The sequence below is a fragment of the Haliaeetus leucocephalus genome, unplaced genomic scaffold (assembly GCF_000737465.1).
Source record: "Haliaeetus leucocephalus isolate CR32 unplaced genomic scaffold, Haliaeetus_leucocephalus-4.0 Scaffold450, whole genome shotgun sequence".
Classification (NCBI taxonomy): domain Eukaryota; kingdom Metazoa; phylum Chordata; class Aves; order Accipitriformes; family Accipitridae; genus Haliaeetus; species Haliaeetus leucocephalus.
The window spans coordinates 17381167-17402912 of record NW_010972886.1 but is presented as its reverse complement, the minus strand read 5'-3'; the positions used below and the strand labels follow the sequence as shown (position 1 = coordinate 17402912).

The following is a 21746-nucleotide window of genomic DNA, read 5'->3' as shown; positions in this document are numbered from 1 at the left end:
GGGGTGCCCCCCGGCTGCCGGGCCGCCACCATGTCGAAAGTGGCGGCGGAAAGTTGCGGGGCGGCGCCGGCCGAGGACTTGTCCAAGGTGTCGGACGAGGAGCTGCTCAAGTGGAGCAAGGAGGAGCTGATCCGCAGCCTGCGCCGCGCCGAGGCCGAGAAGATGAGCGCGATGCTGGACCACAGCAACCTCATCCGAGAGGTGAACCGCCGTCTCCAGCTCCACCTCGGCGAGATCCGCGGCTTGAAGGTAGCGGGGTGGGCAGGGTGGGAGTCCTGAAGTTTCTGCGGTGTCTCCGCGTCCCCCACCCGTCCCGCCGGGAGCGATCTCATCAGGTGGATGGATGGTCTGGGAGGAGCCGTTACCGAGAATCGCTTGAAAAGTGAACAAGGACTGGAGTCAATAGTGTTTGATCCCGCTTAAAAAAAACCCCCAAACCAGTGTCCGGTTAAGAGATGACCGACTATTCGGCAGGCTGGGGAGCACAGCTGCTGTATGCTCAGCCCAAGTATGCTTGGGGTGGATGGAAACACTTGTCACTTTTGTGTTAGACTTCATTGGTTTTTGGTAACGTTAAACGATCCTCTCTGAAGTGCACGTGAAAGAATAGCGTGCAGAGCTGTAGACTTTCAAAAGGTTTTGTGTAGCTTACGCTCGTTTCCGTCACTGTTTTAAGATGACTTACTCATCTGTCAGGCAGTCTGGTAGGCTGCTGGAGAGAGTTGGTCATGTCCAGGATGCAGTGCAGTGTATGGCGGGTGATGGCAAACCCTTGGGCTCGGTTTCGGGATGATCAGAACCAGTCCCTAGTTTATTGTCTGAAAAAGACATCTGGTAACGCATCTCAGATCAAACCAATTTCAATTGTATACTTCTGCAGGCTATGGTCAGAGGCAGACCAAGTCTGTAATGACTTAGCCCTTCTTAATTTAACTCCTTCGTTGGTTGAGAAGCATTGTCCCTGATGTTTCCTTCCCAATTCCAAGGCTTGGGAACGTAGTGTGATTGTTTACGGATAATTACCCTGATGTAGCATGTACACGTCCATTGTAGAGCTAGAAAGTTATCTTAAAGTAGGCATGACTACAAAACATTTTCTGTCCCATTGCTTTGAGAAAGGACATTGTTTTTAGGAAATTCCTCAGTGAGGTGAGGTTGGAGGGAAGGAGAGGAGAGACAGAGATGCAGTGTGGGCTTTTGAATTATTACATGAGAGTACATTAGAAAAGATTTCTTCACTTGTAGAATGGCTTTTAACAACTAAATTATTGAGAAAATGTCTTTGATAATAGTGTGGCATGACATAAATAGCATTTGGGGGAAGATTGTTCCTGTCTCCCAAGTTTTCCTGTTCTGCAAAGTATGAGTGTGTGTGTCTCCCCTCCCTCTTTTTGACAATATATGGTGTGTGAGGGTAAAAAAGACCCATCTGTGGTAGTACTTCAGTAAAAATAAAGTTTACATTTTAAATACAAGTTAAATTACAACAATAGTATCTTTTTCCCAGTTATGTACAAAAGTGTTGTGACCTCATACGGGTTTATGCATCTTCCAGATAAGTAACAAAACACACTAAGATGTGTAGGAAGGAGTGACAAATTCCTCTCTCAATTCTGAACTCCTTAATTGATGTTTAACTTCCACCTTTTGTTCAGATGCCTGAGCTGGAACTTTTAAAAGGAATTTGGGAGAATGTGGCTTTGAGCCCTGTGTTGGTGTCTGGACATCTACCTCCTTTGTCCTGTGTGAAATAACTGGTCCATAAGTAAGAATGACCAGCTGCGCCTAGTTTCGGTGGATGGGTGCCTCCTGCTTCTTCTGACTGATGAATTGTGGGCTTCCACAACTTTTTTTTTTATTCCACCGTGGGGTCATTTTAACTATCTCTCACCAGCACAGATTTTTAAGGCTACATTGTGGCCTCACTGAGATTTTTCCTTTGTCAAATATGCATTGAAATTGGTCAAGTTCAAAGTTATTTTGGGGCAAAGATCAGACAAATACATGCATGCATGCACACAAATCCAGCGGAGTTACAACAGCTTCCTTTTCTTAAGCAACATTGCTAAAATGGTCTTTCCTAAAAAAGGCTAAATTTTTAACAATTGTGGCTAATCTCTACTTCTAATATCATATGTAAGAAGGAATGAATATTTAGATGGGAAAAAGATAAATATGGTCACAAGCCAGTTTTATTAAACTAGGAGGATGAAATACTGAAAATGTTTTCTTTGGCGTATTATTCTGCTATAGCAAAATCTTGAACACTTTTGCTTCAGAGCATTTGCTTCAGACCGTTCCTCACTTAGAGAAGGGCATGGAATCATGTACTTCATTCTGTTAGGAGTAAAAAATCTATTAAAGCAGATTATTTCATTTCAGAGTGGTTGAAGCAATTCTGATTAAGCGATGACTGACAAGGTTCTTTTATGGAAATCTGAAACAAAATCAAACAAACCCCAATTTTTTTAAATCTCTAAAATGTTCATCTTTATATATGTGAATATGCTTTAGGGAATAGAGGGTATAAATGTTAATAATTAATTATTTTAGTGAGATTACAATTTCCGTTGTACTTTGCAGTTTTATTCAGCAATAACTCGCAGGTGAATATTTCTCAAGGGAGTGAGATCATCATGAGAGCGCTTATGATCTTTGCCCAGTTTGGGAGCTAAATTATTCTGGTATTTAGCATGAAAATTAATTAAGCACTTGAAACTTTTATGCTGTATCACAAGTTAGTCTCTGAACCCTTCAAGATTATCTCCACGTTATAGTCACTTTTTACTGGACAGCAGCTTTGTTTGTTGGAAGCATGATGCTGTTATAATATGCCAGATCTACACACACAATTATTTATGCCTCACTTGAGTGCTTAGATGATGAGTATATAGCAGTGCTGTTCACTGGCTTGTGTAATGGTATAATGCTAATTCTTTTAGACACTTCTCTGTCATGATAATCTTTCTTTTATAGGATATCAACCAGAAGCTGCAAGAAGATAACCAAGAACTGAGAGATCTTTGCTGCTTTCTGGATGACGACAGACAGAAGGGCAAGAAGGTGTCCCGTGAATGGCAGAGACTGGGCAGATACAGTGCTAGTGTTATGCACAAAGAGGTTGCCTTATACTTGCAGAAGCTGAAAGAATTGGAAGTGAGACAAGAAGAAGTGGTTAAGGAAAACCTGGAGCTGAAAGAATTGTGTGTGTTGCTGGATGAGGAGAAGGGTGGTGGAGCAGGCAGCCGGAGCTCTATCGACAGCCAAATCAGCCTGTGCCAGTTAACCGCGACGAGTGCTTACATAAGAGATGTCGGTGATGGGAGTAGTACTTCTAGCACGGGAAGTACAGACAGTCCAGACCATCATAAACATCATCCAAGTACTAGTCCAGAACATCTTCAAAAAACTCGGGGCGAAGGAAGCCCTGAGCATCACAAACACAGGAATATCAGCCCGGAGCACCTGCAGAAGCCCAGGAGTTCTGGCAGTCCTGATCATCACCTGAAAGGACCAAGTCCAGAACATCACAAAACCATTGTCAAAGCACCTGAACAACAAAAGCACAGCAGCAGCAGTCCAGAAACTATCCCAAAGCACGTTTTGAGTAGTAGCCCTGAACACTTTCAAAAGCAGAGGCCTGGTAGTAGCCCTGAGCATCAAAAGCACAGCGGTGGCAGCCCAGATCATCTTCCAAAGCACACACCGAGTGGAAGTACAGAACACCTCCACAAAGTGAGGGGTACGAGCCCTGAGCATCTCAAACAACACTATGGAGGGAGCCCAGAGCACCTCAAACATCTCAGTGGAGGCAGCAGAGAAGGTACCCTCAGGAGACAAGTAACAGATGACCTGTCACCTCACCACAGAAGTATATACAATGGAATGAATGGTGGGTCAACACATTTAGTGAAAACTCACTTTGAAAATTACTAAGGTAGTTTCAGTGCTATTTAAACTATTTCTGGAAAAGGGATAATGTTTTATGTGAAATGAAACGTAACAAGTCTGGTGTCACCGTTATTCCTTTAGCAAGTGAATTAACTGGAATATATCTGTTTGTCCATCCAGCATGTCTTGGGTGGATTAAAAAAGTAGAGGAAAAAGTGCATCTTGAGTGTTGGTGTAAGGTATAAAGAAGCAGCTCTTGGTCTTGATCCTGCTCTGTGGTTGGTAGACGTAAACTGTTTGTCCCTAGGTAGATTTCTGTTTACATCAGAGAGGAACTGCATATGTTTCTTGTCCTGCCTATATTTAAGTCAGCAGAATGGAGGTGAATGTCTCCAATTCCATTTCCACCTTCCTAACCTACCCTGTCTGTAGCTTTAAAGATTTTAAAATTTCCTGTTTATTGATGGAAGGCTTCCTATATCCTTTTCTATAAACTTTAGAAAAGACCTCAGATGAAGAGCTAGGCTCAATATAAATGAACCTGATAAAGCTTTTCAAAGCCTTGAGTTTGCATGTGTTTAATTATAACAAATGAAAAATTAAGGAAGATCTTAAGGGGTTTTTTTGTGTTGTTATTGCTGCATTTTAGAAAGATACCCAGTAAACATGCCTAGCTTTTAAGAGCTGAGTATCTTCACAGATTGAAATTAATTATTTTTTTAAGATAGTCACTATTTAAGTATTTTGTTATTTTGAAAGACAAGTGGTTACAAACATATTGAAATGAATGAAATACAGCAAATGAAATTATTAAAACCAAAGTTCAAACATCCTACTATGCTGTAGAAGTAACTGTTTCTAGACTTAGCAGAATTTCTATATTCTGATCCATTTTGTTTCTTCTATGTGCTTTGAGATGTTTTCATGAAGGAAATTAGCATCACAGTTGAAAACCCACTTCTCAGACCTTTACTCTTAGATTTGAAGTCAAGCTCTGTGATGAAAGTGAGGATTTTGCCTTAGTAAATTGTCTTGGATGGAGTTCATGTGTCTCCATTTTATAAGCAGCTGTGAGAAGTTGGGTTGACATTGGTGGAACTGGCCACTTGTTGTTGGATCTGCTTGTGAGATGGAGGGGACAGTGAGCTCTGTGCTGGGTGCTATCCTCATCATTTATCACATTGCTCTCTCCCATTGGTCCATTTACCTATCATGTTTAATTTACAGAATGCCTTCAGTTAAGATAACCTGCTCTGTAGGGGTAAATTCAGATTACTGTCAGTGAAATTCATATCCTTGACAGGGCTGACAAACCCCAAAGTGGTAAGGGTAGAGACTTCTCTTTTTAATGATTTAAAAATGATTAATAAGATGAGTGTATGGCAACTGTGTGAAGATGTGTAATACATAAGTTATAAAAGTTGGTCTTACAAAGCTTCCATTAAATACTGTATTTCTTTCTCCATTCAGTTCATTCTTTTTAAAATTGACCTCACTGTAAGTAGTGTGAAGTATGGAACCAGACTTCCTGAAAGCGGCTTCTTACTTGCACTCATGATGTTCATCAATCCAGTCACTGTTTATGTAGAAAGGTGATCGATCTGAGGTTTTAAGTATTTATTTTTAAAACTCATGCACAGACGAAGATAAGGTTTTTCTGTTCCTGACATGGTGGGCTTTCTGATACTTCTTTTTGTCCAAATAGTCTTGTTAGGAACTCAGCCATATTATTAACGGTGCAATGAAAGCAGTTGTTACTTCAGACCTGGTGTCCTTTGTGCAGAGTATTTCAACTATCTACGATTTGGACTCGGGCCGTAAGATGCTGGAGACGGCAGCTGGTGATTTGTGAGTCTGTTTATTGACTTTAATCACAGTTTTGCCTGTCCTACACTTTATATAATCATTTTTGCAGAGGACTTCTTTCAGCAGTAAGTTGTCAAACCTCTCTCCTTTCATATTTATATAATTTGGTGCAAGCATGAAGTTTAATGCTGACATTTGTCTGACCTTGGTCTGGTAAAACTCTTGACAGCTTTGCTCTGAGGAAGAGGCCTTAAACTTCAGGATAATACTTGGTCTTCACAGCAAGGTTGAATCGTTTTGGGGTTTTTGTGTTTTGATTTTGTCAGCTACAGTAAAATTGTGGAGAAGAACAGTTAATATGGAAGTGGTAAAAGTGCTGGCCATTATCACTTGTTACGATTGTGAAAGTAATGTGTAAATCTTAATTTGTGTGTTCTGTGTATACCTGTATACATGAACCTGCCAATCAAGTGTAGGTGGGGAACTGTGCATTGAGCTGTAATGAAAATCCTGATCTTTTGCATCTGTTGTAAGGAATAGTGAAATTGTGAGAACATAAGTTAGAAAGTGGCATGGAAACCTGGCCCTAAACTCTGGTGAGCAATATAAAAGGATGCTATTTTTGATTCTTATCCCCAAATCATGTAGCAAGTAAACTATATCATGTTGGTGGAACCTAGTTTATTTTAAAATTTTGAGTATATCTAGCTAGTAGATGTTTGACTGCACATCTGTGATTACTTTACAGGGCCCTTCTAATCTTATTGCAGTACTTGTGGATTGTCATTTGAGCAGCAAGTGAAGTGTTTGTGATCCTAACTGATGAATAGCAAAGACTGACATCTTTCGACTCCTTTGCAAATAAAGGAATAAAATAATGTATTTTAAGTATGTAATCAGAACTTACCAGACTCAGTACAGGCCTGTCGCATCTTCCTTGGTCTTAACTGGATTCTGAATTGGGTCTGAGAGAAGGTATTCAAACCTCATTCTAAAAAGTACTATACTGTCTACTTGAAATTGCTGTTCCTAATTGGAAAGCATGTTTCTGAACAGCCTAGCTATTCCTGTTGAAATGAGAGCTTCCATATGCTGCTAACAGTTCCCATTTACCCAGAGTTCTGGTCTTGTTAGCACTTGCGTGACCACAGGGAAGCGAAGTATTCAGTTACCTATACCAGAACTTTCTATGTAAAGACATGGGAAATGGAGGTAGAGTATTTACAGATTTCTGACAAACTGTTAAGCTAAACTTAAAGCAGTTGCAATATAATATTACAGTGCTATCAGAAATACAATGTGTAGCTGTAGTCTGCTTTACAGGATGAGGTATATGCATTAATCATTTGGGCTTCATGCATATTTTAAGCTGTCATGAGGTATGCGGGAAGTTATTTCAGTCTGAGGCTGTCTTTGGTCCATAGGCAGAGCTGACGGAATAAAGGATGAGGTGATAACATTTCTTTCATAATTCTTCTCACTTTCTATGCTCAAACGTTTGATCTTGGTATTTTTTTTCTTGTATGTCAGCTTTCATTTATAAGATTTATAAAGCCTTAAAAAAAAAAAAAAAATTACTTCAGGGTTCTCCTATGTATTTTTCTGAAATGGGTGTCCTCAACCTTTGGAGTGACAGAAAATGGGATGTGAGAGCTAAATTTGGCTTGATGTTTGTTAATTGAAAACATATGTATTTCATTTTAAAGGCTCTAACCAAATAAAACATGGTAACAAACCTTTGCTGTGATTACACCTAAATGTTCTGGATAATGAGCACAGAGATATTTGGGCTAGAAAGATTGCTGAAATTAGAAGATGAAATACCACCGGTAAAAACATTTTAAAGAGAATGTTTATGCAACCTAGAATAATACATGACAGTTTAACTCTGACACAAATATGTGGGCTATAAGTGCCTCTATATAAATTCATGTGCTTTCAGCATTTGCAATCTAAGTGGTGTTTTTTATTCTAAGCAACTTATTGTAAACTTTCTATTTTAAGAAGTCCTTTGCTTTACTCTGGGCTTTGACTTTTGTGTGAAAGGAAAGTATCAGAAGGCTTTCATATGTGCTTTTTGCTTCCTGCTGAGGTTATTAATGAAGAGAAGTAAAACTGCTGACTAACACTATATATACTGCTGGAGATGCGAGGATTCTTACAGAACAAATGCAACAGCACCTCTCCTTGAGCAAAGGTATTTGTAGGTGAAATGGAGACTCAGCTTAAATTTTGAACAATTTCTGCTATAAATGTGCTTCTTATAAGGAAAATAAAATCTAAAAATACTGCACTGAGTAAAAAGAGGAAACTGCAGTATGACTTCAGAGAGAAAAAAACAATAATGTTACTGAGTTAACTGATATCCTCTCTGTGGAAATAGCTCACATCCTGCTGGCCAAATTGTGAAATGATGTCATGTTTCAGTGTAGGTTTGCTTACATGTTATGTTTCTTAAAGTTGAAATGGAAATAATTTGCCTGTCATTAATAGCAGTATGATACTTTGTGTGTGACTTCCTGATGGCACCCACCACTGTACATCTGCTGTTGGGAGCCTGTTACAGCATTAATTACTCTTGACAGTAACCTGTTGTATAAACAAAGGCTACAGGGCTGATAGAATTTTTTGCTTGCCAATATGAAGTAATCAACTATTTATTTCAGAGGTTTATTATTTTAAGTGTAGAGCTCTCAAACTTTATGTCATTCGGAGTCTTTCCATTGAATTCCATAGGTTTCATATCAAACTTGTAAATTAGTTTTAGCTATTACATGCTGTAAGAGAACTGGGGCATGATATGTGAATATGTATGTGACTAGAGCATGCTGCATTTATTACCAAACTAATTTTTTGTGGAGTAATTTATCAAGTTGAAAATGTGGCTTGTAATATCAAAACAATGAACCTCCTAGAAACTCATGTTATAGGGCTTTTGGGAGAAGTTTACGCTTCCATATCTTAACTTCACTGACAAAACCAGTTTTGGTTTGAATGTTTTAATATAAGGTAGATCATCCTTCCAGCAAAACTAGTGCTATGCTAATGGGAAGAGTGATGCTTCTCCTTATCAAGAAACTTGCCTAGTTTCAAATGGTTATATGGTTGTTCCAGCACTCTGATTACTGAAAAGTTCAGTGGGTGATCAGAGGCAAACAGTGGTGCTGATTGCAGAGGTTTACTTCTACCCCTGTCTAATTGACGCTAGGTAGGCAGCGGCACTACATGTTACAGTGGGAAGTATAGGAAGGATTCAGCTGAACAGCCTCTCTTATTACAGGACTATGAATATACCACAGCCATGTGTGATACACAGCAATTTCTGTTAAGTCACTACTTCCAAGTTTTATACTTTTTCCCTTAGGCTGCATGTCCTACTACACAAGTGGCTTGGTTTTGCAGTAAGGACTTGATGCTAATTCAGTCTTTCTTTCATGGAAGCAAAAATCAGAGTAGAATATAGATGTATTATCTTTAAACCATCACCAGGGTACCATGTATCTATTAGAACAAGGTCTATGTTAGTCTGTGATGAGTGTGTGTTAATAAGGTGGGAGGGAACTGGTGCTGACTAGACAGCTTCTGCCAAGGAGTTGGTTACGCATCTCCCAGTTCATGTGGCATACCACAGTTACACAGAAGCACTGACACAGCCCGTTCAGTAACTCTCCCTTCAGACCTGTAAATAGTGCCCTTATCTTCCAGGCATTTAACCAGTATGACGTGGAGGCTAGCAGCTATGCTGGCTGGCTGATTAATTTGAGATGTGTGGCCATAACTCTTGTTTTGAGTGTCTGTTGGAACTTCACTGACATTTGACCACAGACCTCCAGAAGTGAAAGGCTAACAATAAATCACAGTGCCATTATTGACGATGTCTTGACAAACACTCTACAAGCCAACACTTTTGTGCATCCCCTAACTTTACTAGGGTCACACCTGGGATGGATCTGACATACTGATTTTTCTTTTGTGTATGTCATTGTATGTTTTTAAAAAGAATGTATTTTCTGAGTAGTGAGGGGGAGTTTGCTTTGGTATGTACAGAAGACAATAGAAAAGCTTATTTATTTTTCATGGTGATTGGGTCAAGATGCAAGACATTTGCCTTTACCTCTGAGAGCTCATCAGTAGCTTGCACGGATGGCTGTTGGTGTTGTCTGCCTGAAATATGTGTGGAGATTTTTATTTTATTTTATTCTTTTAGTGCCAGCATGGAGAGTCCTCACATTAAACCTTGTCTGAGTCCTTGCTTGGAGAGAATACCTTTAACCTGAGGACAGGACCTCATGTAACAGAGTCCTTTGCACAGCTTTCTGAGTTACAGTGTTATGATTTTATAATAGTAAAATATGGTTTTAGAAATATTACAGTGATTAAACTGTCAAATTCTCTGAACTCTGGTGGTTATAATGCAGAGTTAGAATATTATAATAACTCTCAGCAAGTGCTGCTTGTTTAAGAACTTCAGCCTTGTAGTGTATATTATGTGTGTTAATGAAAGGTTGTCCTGTCTCTTCTGTTCTATCTATTGATGGGATCTTTTTTTAAAATTTTTTTTAATTTTTTTTTAAATTTTATTTGGAAGTTAATAATGGAGAGTTGCTGCAGGTTGTGCAGGGATTGGAGCTGAATTGGTTAACAATTAGGGAAGAGCATAGCAGTATAGCATAGGGTTAAAATTTTGTACTACTATTCACACACAAAGTATGTAGATGTTGACAGGAGTCAAGGACAGTGACGCATTCCAAATATAGGTTATTTAATGAGGTATAATAAAGCTTTGTGTACATAAGAAAATGACTCTAGGAATGGAAATTCATTCGCTTTTGAGGTAGTAAGTCATGTCTTAATCAGTAAACTGAAGTGCAGCTTATCTTAGGTCTTATTGCCATATACACAGATAAATAGTTACTCAGAGAGCATTGAGCATTATCTTCAAGTCATGATCTTGATGTAAGTCTTGTCTGCATGTGCTTCTTGAAGAGTTAAAGGGTGAGTTCTGTTAAGAGAAACAACTAGGACTGAAACACTGAGCTTTGAATTTTGCTTAATGCAGAAAGAAGTACATCTTAATATACCACATCCATACTTATGAAAAGGTTATAAACCAGGTTATACAGTGCTTGTGGTATGATTGGTTTTACCACAAGCTTATACTTGAATCTGTAGAAGAATCCACTGTGTATCCATCAGTGTTCTTGTCTGTCTGAATATAGTTGTGGCATTTGGCCTTAGTAAAGAAGAAGGGGTAGAGCACTGTACCATGGAATTAGGATACTCAGTTGTAACTAAACTCTTAAGCCTCACTAGCAGATTTAGCCAGACGCTCGTTGCTGTGAAATGGCACAGACCCCAACAGCAATTAAAATCCTGAGAAGTATCATACATTCCTTTGGATAATACAAAATGAAAGATAACATCTAAAAATATGGAAATCCCTGGTGTTTGGGAGAAGAGATCTGATTTGTTTGGTCTAAGGCAAACATCAGCTTCTAAGTAATAGAAACTGAAGGTGAACTTCACTGTGGGGTGTTATTCCATTGCTGTTAATGGTAAAAGTTTTTGTGTGCCTCTAAACAGCCGGTCCTAGTCCCAGTGGGTGGGATGGGGTGGGAGAAGATAAAATACTAATTGCATTGGTGGTCTGATCCAGTGTGGCAATTTCTAATTTCTGTAAGGTGGTTCTTTTGGTCAGTGTTCCTTTGTATGTGGATGTAATTTTCCCACACACTTGTTCTCCAACTGTGGCTTGTAGTATTCCGTGAGGACTTAATAATATGGTCTTCATTGTTAGTGCAAACTTGAAGTACTGTGAAGGGTTCTAGTAATGTACTTTGGTTCCTTTATATACATGAATTAATCTTCTATAATCTTTGGGGCATTTACAATCAAGAAATCTAAAAACATATTTAAGTAAATGAGGAGAAAAAACCACCCTTCTCCCTTTCACCTCTTTGTGCTATTTCTTCTTTCGAAATCTGATCACTTGTGATGGGCTTTTCAGACAGTATCATAACAGAAAGATACCAAACAAAATGAGAAAAGGGAAGGATTAGCCTGGAAGAGGCCTTGGACAGTGGGACTGAAAGACAGTAAGATATACTAGTAATAACAGTAATTTGTGTCAGAGGAAATTAATTATACAAGTATAACATGTATAAGATGAGTATACAGTGGTTTTTAAAGAATAAATACGCTAAGGCTACTAGTCTGTGCACATTTAGTGTTTTTGTAAATTTTTTTGTTGTTTTTTTAGTACTTTTAATTCTGCAAGATATGCAAAAAAGAGTGAGGATTGTGATTTGAGATCTATCCGTGAGCATTTGGTACACAGCATGAAAACGTTGGCAAATTTATTGATCGTGAATGGGAAAGCTGCTATTCTGAGCTAGGCTGTCTTAAAAGATGAGCAGTTATGTGAAGGCTGTGAATAACAAATAGTCTTAGTTCAACTTGTCAGTTCTGCTATAAAACTTCTGGTATATTTGCATTGTTTCTGTACATTCTTGGAGAGAAGAGGGAACCAGCAGTTTTGCACCTGTATACTTCAGCAAGTACATGTTTCTTCAACCCTTTAGTTTTTATTTGCATGAGTTATGTGAACTTTGCACTGAATTATTATAAATATTTTGTCAGATCACAGAGGGGAAAAATGGTGACAAAGTTTGTAATGCTGATTTGTAAAAGTCCATTTAATAATTTAAGTGGTTATTTAGACTAATCAAGCACAATAGTGTTCAAGCACTGTCAAGACTAAAAGATATGTGATAGCTGAAAAAGTGGAGTGACCCATGTGGTAAGCAACAATATTGAATGTCTTCTAAAGGTCTCCATTTTGGTACTTCCTCAAGGTTGCCCAAATTATTCCAGAGCTTTTATGCCTGTAATATCAAAATTCTCTAATTTGATCAGTAATTAGATACCTCCTTCAAATGTTTGACCTCAAAACTCTCTAGATTTCTTTCACTGTATCTCTTTAAGTTCCTGTGAATTGTGAAAATTTGCCTAGAACAACACTTGCTGTAGGCTTTTGGAGCATGTACTTGTAATGTGGATTCAAAGTAAAAATATATATGCTTTTTACAAAGGTTACAGGGCTGATTCATCACTATGTAGCTCACATTTATGCGAAGTTCAGATAAGCGTGGAGAAAAGCATTGATAGGTGACCCACATCCCCTCTTGGTTTCTGAGTCTGTTTTTGTTTTACAGTGAGTGAATTTTAATGATGTTAAAAATCCATCTTACGATTTTTGTGGTCTGAAAACATAACCAATGACATTAAGATGGGTCTCTAAAAATACTGTTTGAGAAGGCAGCTGAATACATCAAACACAAGCGTATGAATGCTGTGAGGTAGAACCTGAAAATTGGCTTAGATCCTTCGAAGTATTTGAGCAGTTCACTCCTCATTGGCACCTGACTTGCACTGAAATTGGATGTCCAGAGAGAAGCAAGATGCCTAAATGTCCATGCTCTTGCAGTGCTCTGAATGAAGTCACTTGTCTCTTATTGTCGTTCATCTTGCTTGTGTCCATTTTAGAATTTTTTGTAACCTGAAGTTAAATTTTGAATTTTAGTTTTTTGCAATACCATTAAGTCCATAAAGAAAACATGAAAGCAAAGCATTCCAACAATGTTTTTTTTCCTAACCAGCTCTCCAACCACCAAGACCAAAGGCTCTGCAGTCTTAACTAAACAGCAGAAGATACCAGAATCTATGTCTCCTCCAGGTACAGGTGCTAAGAACTTTTTGATTTATTCCTTGTTGTTGGAACTTGACAGCTGGTCTACACTCCAATCAATAATGCTGAATGCTACATTTTGACAGCTTGCAATCACAGCGTATGCAAATAATTTGGAGAACTAGGAGGACAAAAGCATCCTAAGCATATTAAAATAAATCCTAATTTCAGCATTAAGACATTGGTATTTGCATACTTTACCTTCTTTATGAATGTAATAAAATGGAAAGATTTCTTAACCTTTTGGAGCGTACTGAGAAGTTGTATTCAGACTGATAAAAATGAATTGCTGGATTGCCTGACAGCATGGAAGTGACTGATCAGACTGTCTTGGAAGCTTGGATCTCAGAGTTTTATCCTCTCAAGTCACTCCATCATCCTGGTTTTGTCAAGAATGAATTCGATAGTGCTAACTCCTTGTATTGATCACACTGCTGCAAGTACATCCAGTCGTAGACCCATAGAATACTGAAAAGATACTTGGGGAAGTACAAAAAGAGATGTAGCACAAAAGGACTTGCTTGACCCTCTTTCATGATAACTCTACAACAATCCAAATTAAACAAAGGGTATTGTACTTAAATGACAAGTAACACTTATCAACTGCCACCTGGAGATGCGTACTTCAGGCACTGAAGCTAAGTTTCCTGGGCAACATATTCTATTCCACCTCTGTTGCTTGATGGTGTTTCTATTTTATTTTATTTTTTTTTTAACTAACCAAATTGACAGAGTTGCTTCTGATATCAGTTTAGAAAATGGATATTTGAAGGATTAGTGAAGAATGTTTGAATGAGAAATAATTTGTTTGCTTTGAGAGCAAAACACCTGTTGAATTTGTCAATATGAAAAGATCTATACTTTAAATGTAGCAACCCTTGGCTTTGTCTGCTTTGTGTTTCGTAGAGGTGCACTTAGCAGATGTATTTCTCAGTAAATTGATGTTAGATATTAATCCTACATGTCACTAAACCTAATGTGAGATTCTTGGATATTCATTGTCCTTGTTACAGGAGAAACAGGGTGTTGACTGTGAAGATGCAGTCAGGTGACACTTGCTCTCAAATTTAACATTTTTAATTAAGTGCTTTTAATACACCCAAAATTTTGTTAGGTTTTAATTGATTTGTCCTTGTAGTGCTCCTCAGAAATACATCACGATGCATAGGAAGCAAGAGGCTCTTGAAACTCATGGGAAAGGATCTGTAATGGAAGATGAAAGTGATAGTAGATTTTCACTGCCCAGAGTGAGAAAAATCCAGATAATGTTTGTATTCTGTTTATTAGGAAATGCTGTTTCCGAGGGAACCAGGAATATCTGAATTCCAAACGCTGAGCCTCACTGGTCTGTGTTTTTACCGATCAACATAGTATTCAGGTGCTTCAGGAGTGTGAACAGTCGTGCTAGTTAAATGATGTATAAACCAGCCAGCTGGTTTACTCATCTAGCTAGCATGACTGTTGATACGGTGCTTACTAAGTGCTAAATTTGTGTCCCATTGTATCTGATGAAACACAGGAGAAAAGGTTCTTTGAGAGACAGTTCCTTCACTGCTCCAGAAGTCTGATCAGAAATCTGGAAAGGATAAAGCTGAGAACAGTGTCAGTTTTAGCCACATCCAGAGACATTTGTTGCATACATAGAGAACTGTTTGTTGAAATATGTTTCTTTATTTTTAATCGTGTAAATCAGAAGTAGCTCTTTGACCTACAGATTGCAGGCCTAGTTCTCTTCTGCATGTAAACACCATCCCTTTAGCAGTCCAAATATATTTCTGATTCAGTGTTCAAGCCAGCTGCAAATCTGTGGAGGTTCAGGGATGGATGAGACTGTAAATCTTGGCTTGGCACAATGCTGACTAAGCTGTCATCTGTGGCCCTGTCAGCTTTCAACTCTGTCGGGGCTCATCCTCCAAGCCATGCAAGATGTGGCCTGGTAGCTGCGAACCAGTCAGCTGGGCTAGAGACTGACTGTGTGGAAGTGTGAGATTTTAGTGATAGCTGGTCAGATGAGGCTTGGTATCAACTTCATTGCATGCAAGTTTGCTAATGCCTGTTCCCCCTGAGTGGGGAGTATTCTCAGAGAGATCTGGGCATCCTCTGCCTTCCTCAAAACCAAGGTGTGCTCCTCACTGCACAGGTGACTGGCTTTCTTCACCTTCTGGTATGGCATCGCTGCAGTGGGATCATCAGATCTTGTATCCTGTTATCTTGCTCCGGTTTTGTGAAAATGTGTTTTTAATTGCGTATTGTGCAGAAAACTTAACTAAATCCTCAAAACCATGAAGCCAAACTCTGAAAAACCCAAACCCAAGTATATATCAGATCTGAAAGCCACCAAAATAAATGTTCAGTGATACCTATTTTGTGTGTCTGTGGTACATTTAAATTTTGTTTAATTCATGAGTATCTGGCAGAGGGAAAGACTGAAAAATCTGTAACATGTTGGTCATCAGGCTAATGATATTTGTGCATCTTCTGGAAATTATCATTGCACTAAGTCCATTCTTTTCAGGCCCAATCTGTTGGGCCAAAACCTTTTGCTTTGGTTCATGCTGCGTAAGCTTGCTTCTGTGTTTCGGTGAGTCCTGTGAGCTTCTGAAAGGTCCAAAGCAAGTCTGTGATCTCAGAGGTGGGGACTGTGGTATCAGCCAGAGGAGAGGAGGACGTTGCTGGTTTTCTTTGCTCGCTTGGTTGTTGTGGAAAACCATCAGAAAGTCCTCTCCTTGCTCCAGCTTCTAACTGTGCAGTTTGAGCCTGCGGAGGCTTGTGGACCAGTCTTGCGTGACTGTTAGGAGATAAAGCAGCCCTGACTAGAGAGCTTTGGCTTTTCAGCTGGAGATGGATTAACTCATGGTAGTTCTATCCCTGGAGATCTCTCGTGTGTAGATCAAGATAGCATCGATGTGTGGAACTTGGATAGATTTACGTGCGTGAATGCTCCCCTAATTGTAGCCAAGGTATTGGTTGCACAAAGTCAGAAAAAATGACTTCATGAAGTTGAGACCCTGATGTATGTAGAGAACTATGGATACGCTGTTAACCTGAGTAAATGCTTACACCTGTTAGTAGTGCCTGGTTATTACTTAGAGCTTTTTATCAGTAGTTCTCAAAACAATTTACTGATGAAGCAAACATTGTGATCATCTTGTGTATGAAGAACCTTGAGCTAAACAAATGACAAGACAGGATTAATCAGCCACCGACTAAACCTTAAATCCAGGTTTCCTGAGTTGTAGCTACTGATTATTCTGTTGCATCATACCACTTTTCTAACAGCTTTTTTCTTAGATTTGTCTGGTTTGTGTGGTGTAAAAACTGGGGCTGAGGTTACTCACATGCCTAGAAAACACCTTTAGGAACAATTAGCTTGATACAAACATTTTCAATGTGTTTCCTCTCAAAATCAACTTTTAAGGCAATATTTCCTTCCTTCCTGAATTTCCTGAATTATGCTAACCAGGCCAGTGGGGAACAAAGCTATTCCTAATTATTTTGTGTGTGTGTGCAGTGGGCATATTGGAAGATGTTAATGTACCTTTTGCCTTTACAGGGGTGCTTAAAAGTGTCCTTGCACATATAGAAAGTGATTTACAACGAATCTAAACTTGAAGTGCTGCAATAGAAAAATATAGCTTCCTCTAGTAAAGCTGTCTTGTTTCTTGTGGCCTGTTTTTAATGTTGCAGAATAGTTGTGTGGCTGTAGTTGTCTTCATTTGGGAAATCAAGATGCTGATACAAATCGGATGGCGTGGTCAGCTATCAGCTGAGGATTTCAGCTTGCTAACTGGTACAATCAAAAGGAGTATTCATCTTTCATCAGGATGAAATTTGAAAATGAAAGCTCTTATACGCTAAAAAAATGAGAACACAATATTTCAGCAAGATGGTAATTTCGCCCTTAGTATCAATCAATAGTGTGGCATCTTGTGAATATGCCAGGGAAGAGGGGAAGTGGTACTTAGCAGATATAAATCTCCATGAGGACTCAGTCTGAATATCTGTGTGACTTGGCAGATGTGGAAGATAGGAACTTGGTGAACTAGCGTATTTTGATATTTTTTGGCTGAATGCTAGTAGACTCATTTCTAGCAGGTAGGTGGTTGCTGCTGCTATCTATCAAATACTGCAGCCTGAAATGTTTACTTAAAGTCATGTGAAGCAGTGGCTGTGTTTGAGGGAAGACTGGATAAAGGTTCTCGCTGTCTGTCAAAAGATGGAGGTTTCTTGTACAAAGTAACTGTAGCAGAGTCATTTCTAAAAATGTTTATGAATGGCACTGATCAGAATTCAGTCCAGGATTTTAAAGCTCCATAGTAATGTACACTCAGTGGGGAATCAGGCTTTGACGTTCAAAAATGACAGCCTAAACATTTTCAGTCGGTGATATGTGATGACAGGACTACAGTAACAATTCTTGTTATGAGTAAAAAGTTACCGCAATTACAGCAGCTTCCTGCCATGCTAAGTAGTGAGGTTTTAATGGCACTTCTTATGGTGAAATGTGGTCTGAGTGCAATTTAATGTTTCAAACCTGTGCAGAGATTAAAGAGACATTCGTACTGTTACTATTTTAATCTTACTTATAAACTAGAACAAACACCAGGTTGTGTGTCCTGAGCATGATTTAGCAAACTGTTAGTCTTTTAATTATCTTCTTCCTAATTAGATTGGTCTGATTATTTGGTACTTAAAATAAATGCATATTTTTAAGTTCTCAGGGCAGTAGCTTTTGGAAAAAATTCATTGCTTTTCATTTTACAGGCATTTTGTCTTTCATGCTGAAGTATGGGAACATATGGCGCTACTTCTGATGTAGCACTTGTCTAAATATCTTTGCTTGTAAAATTTTCTGCAGAGCCATATAATTTTCTCCTGTAAAAACATTCCTAATGTATTTAACCAATTTTATGACTACAGCATGGGATTATCATGTTTTTGTCATTGTAAACTTTTACTGGATGTAGGTCATGAAATTCAACTGTGAACTATGAATAAGAAAAATGAACGGTAAGTAGCTAGAAATTCAAAGAGACTAGTAAGAAATTTAATAGTGATAATTGCATAAAAAATAAGATAGTTTATCAAAACACTTCCCAGATATTTTGAAAGGGTCAAAATAGTAATTTTATTTTTAAGCCGAACCCTTGGGATATCACTGACAGTCAGCTGACACGGAATCCTCTAATACAGTGTCCACGATACTCACATAGTAACTGGTTACGTCTCACATTTTGTGTTCAGTCAAGCGAACATATTTTCCAAGTGATGGTGTTTCTTCTGTCTGAGCCACGTGAAGCTTGAGTCATGAGCATGCATTAAAACATGTAAAATAGCAATACATTCATCTATATACAATGAAGGGAAACTGAAAATATTTCTGAGACTGAAGAGTTTGGCATAGCTGGAAAAGTTAGAGGAGTAGAATAGCCAGAATACTTTTGTATACTTTTGTCTACAGTGCTAGACTGTTATCCAGCATGAGAGATGATTAGCAGGAGGCTAATTGACCTGTTAAATAACCTTCTTCAGAAATGAGCAAAAATGTTTCTCTCAGGGAATGATGCAGACCTAAAACTATTCTTCTTACACAGCAGTGGGAAAGCAAGGATTCTGATTAACATGGTCCTCCTGAAGTAAAGTAAGTTGCTAAGGTAGGGGTATGTGATACACACCACCCATATTACCTGCCACTCTAGGAAATGCTCTGAGGTGTAGGACTGGTGTGGTGCCAGGCTGATGATGGGGTCTTGTGCTGCCCTGTTGCTTCCCAGCAGCTATGTTATCCAGGAGCCAGCAGCTTGAGTGCATATGAGGATGGAACTGGGCAGACTTTGAAAGACAAGCTGCCAGAATACCCTAGTGTGTCTTCTAGGAGTACGGGCAGGTTGTATTAAATGAAGACCTGAAGCACCTGCTTAGAATAAATGACCGCTTGTCTGCTTTACGCTCTTGTGTGTTGTGCTATAGAAATGTGTGTGTGTGCTGATATGTGTGCTGTTATCTTGCTTCTTGTGGAAACAAAATGACTCACCGTGTTGTCATGTTGGAGATACTGGTTTAGCTAATGAACTCATTTGGGTTTGATACTGCTTCTGTTTATGCAGGTGGCTGACTTTATAGACTTGCATGTTCCCACTGAGTTCACAGACTTTTAGAAGCAGGGTTGGTTGGTTTTTTTTGTGGGTTTTTTTTTTTTTTTGGCTGGTGTCATGGAAATATGAGCTGGGACTTAGAAATTTATTCCAGGGGAAGGAGGCAGCAATCCCTTTTTACCCATAATGTTCTGATCTGAAGGAAATCTTGCAACTTTCCTTTCAAGAAGTTCTATTCTTTCACTGTCTGCTTTCAATAGATTGGGATTTGCCATGGAGAGTCTCAGTCCACGTTTGAAGACAGTCAAGAAATTGCAATGCCTTTCTCTGCCCAGGGTGCTGCCTTCATTGATCACCCCAGAGCTGGGCTTGGGCCCTCACTGAAGACATGGTGGGAGCTGCCTCTGCAGCTTTTAGTAGCGCGGAAGCATGTCAGGCTCTCTCTCTGCTTCACTGGAAACAGTGAACCAAGTACAGAGCTCTTGACAACCCCTATACCTTGTAAAACAGTGCAATGGATGAAGCATCTTCAGTCTCCATGAAAAAGGAGAGAGAGAGAGCAGCTCCACCAGTCATGCTTGGGGGCCTGCAGCCCGGAGGCAGAGAGCTCTCTTCCCCAGAGCTTTTACAGATGGAGTAGCAAGTGCACAATTGCTGGAAGCGGAAAGGAAAGAGGAGGATGAACTGAACAGGATCTCCTTTCTCTTCACTCCTGAAACTGGGTTCAGAAGCTGATTGCCATCTGTAGGGAAATGTCACTCAGGTGTGAAGGTAGTGTTGTAGCTGTAATGGGACCAGGCTGTGTTTGATGCTGAAGGTTCAAGTTGCACCCTAGTGAGCACAGGTGATAAAGTTGCTCAAAAGAGAAGTTGTAGTTTCTGAGGTTTTTTTTGAGAAAAAGAAGCTAGAAAAGGTTAGACAGATTCAGAGTTATATTAAGGAGTGCATAGGTTGTAAAGTGAAGGACTCTGAAGAAAAGAAAATATCAAAGTTAAGGACTCCAAAGAAGGAAAAATGTCATAATCCAGTTACCCGAAGTTGGATTATAGTGGATTTACACTGTTTTTTAACAGTATCCCTGCTTCCAGAAAATGGAGGTGTGGGAGAGCAGAATTAGACTATAGGGGCAACCAGAGCTCCAGCATTTCCAAACTTGAAATGGTAAGAAATGATGTAGGTAATGACCACTTGATATATCACTTATTTGTGGGTGACAAATATAATAATTGAAAGGTTTTGTTAATGACTATGCAGTTTTTAGTCAGTCTCAGGTATCAGATTGATATCCTGCCCGCCTTGTTCTGCTATCAGATGAGAAATAGGACATGTATTAGAGTATCTGCCAGCCATGGTGTAGCTGCCATCATGGTAGTGTTGATCCTGACTGACTCACAGTGCGCGCTCAGGATTTTTACTTCCATAGCATCTCTGAGCTCCCCATGGTTTTTGGTGTCTTGAGCACTTGAAGGTGCCTACTGCAAGTCTTCTCTTGAGATTGAGAATGGAGTAGGACTGCAGCTACTTTAGCAATCCTAGCAGTTGATAGTGTAGAAATGTGAATTTCTTTTTATATAACCTCTACTCCTGTACCAGAGTTTTTTGTAAGGCAGGATTCTTCCTCTGCATATTGGAAGGCAGAAATCTTTCATTACGAAATATTTAATTTTTCAAACAATTGCTGCCATGACATAGGTGAAAAGTCTGTGTTAGTTGAACTCTGCTAATAAATCTGAGCTTTCCTATTTAAAAGGGAGAAAGCAAAATATGTTTTCTATCCACTTTTTACTAAATTAATCTTAACTGTTTGTGAAAGTCATTACTGTGAGTCCTTTGATAGTTAGTGCTGTTGAAAAAGCAATTACATTGGAAGACTAACTAAAAATCTTAACATGAGGTTAAAAACTACAGTGCTAGTTTCGCTATCAGTTATATGGGGCAGAGATGGACTCCTGCTGCCTTTTATAAACACGGTTTAGACTATCTGCAGACAAGAACGGAGGTAATCCAGTTATTTGGATTCTCAGTTTTGCTATTAAATAGTTAAGTTCTTCTCTTTTTATAATTTCTTGCTGCAACAATATATATTCTTAAAAATCAATTTGTCAGCCATCTCTCTGCAAAGTGCGAAACCCATTGCACCTTGCTTTAATCTGGTGGGATTTGACTGAAGATTCAGTGACAAAAATTGGACAGATTCAGCTATGTGG

General features: G+C 39.0%; 1 protein-coding gene across 1 annotated transcript in view; it reads left to right on the top strand.

Annotated features, from left to right (window-relative positions):
- Nucleotides 1-30: 30 nt before the first annotated feature.
- The window catches only part of CCDC85A (coiled-coil domain containing 85A), a 79353-nt gene continuing 57637 nt past the window's right edge, over nt 31-21746 (top strand). The window contains exons 1-2 of the mRNA XM_010574850.1: nt 31-249; nt 2977-3892. Coding sequence (XP_010573152.1) covers nt 31-249; nt 2977-3892 — 1135 coding nt within the window. The remainder of the gene's footprint in view (nt 250-2976; nt 3893-21746) is intronic.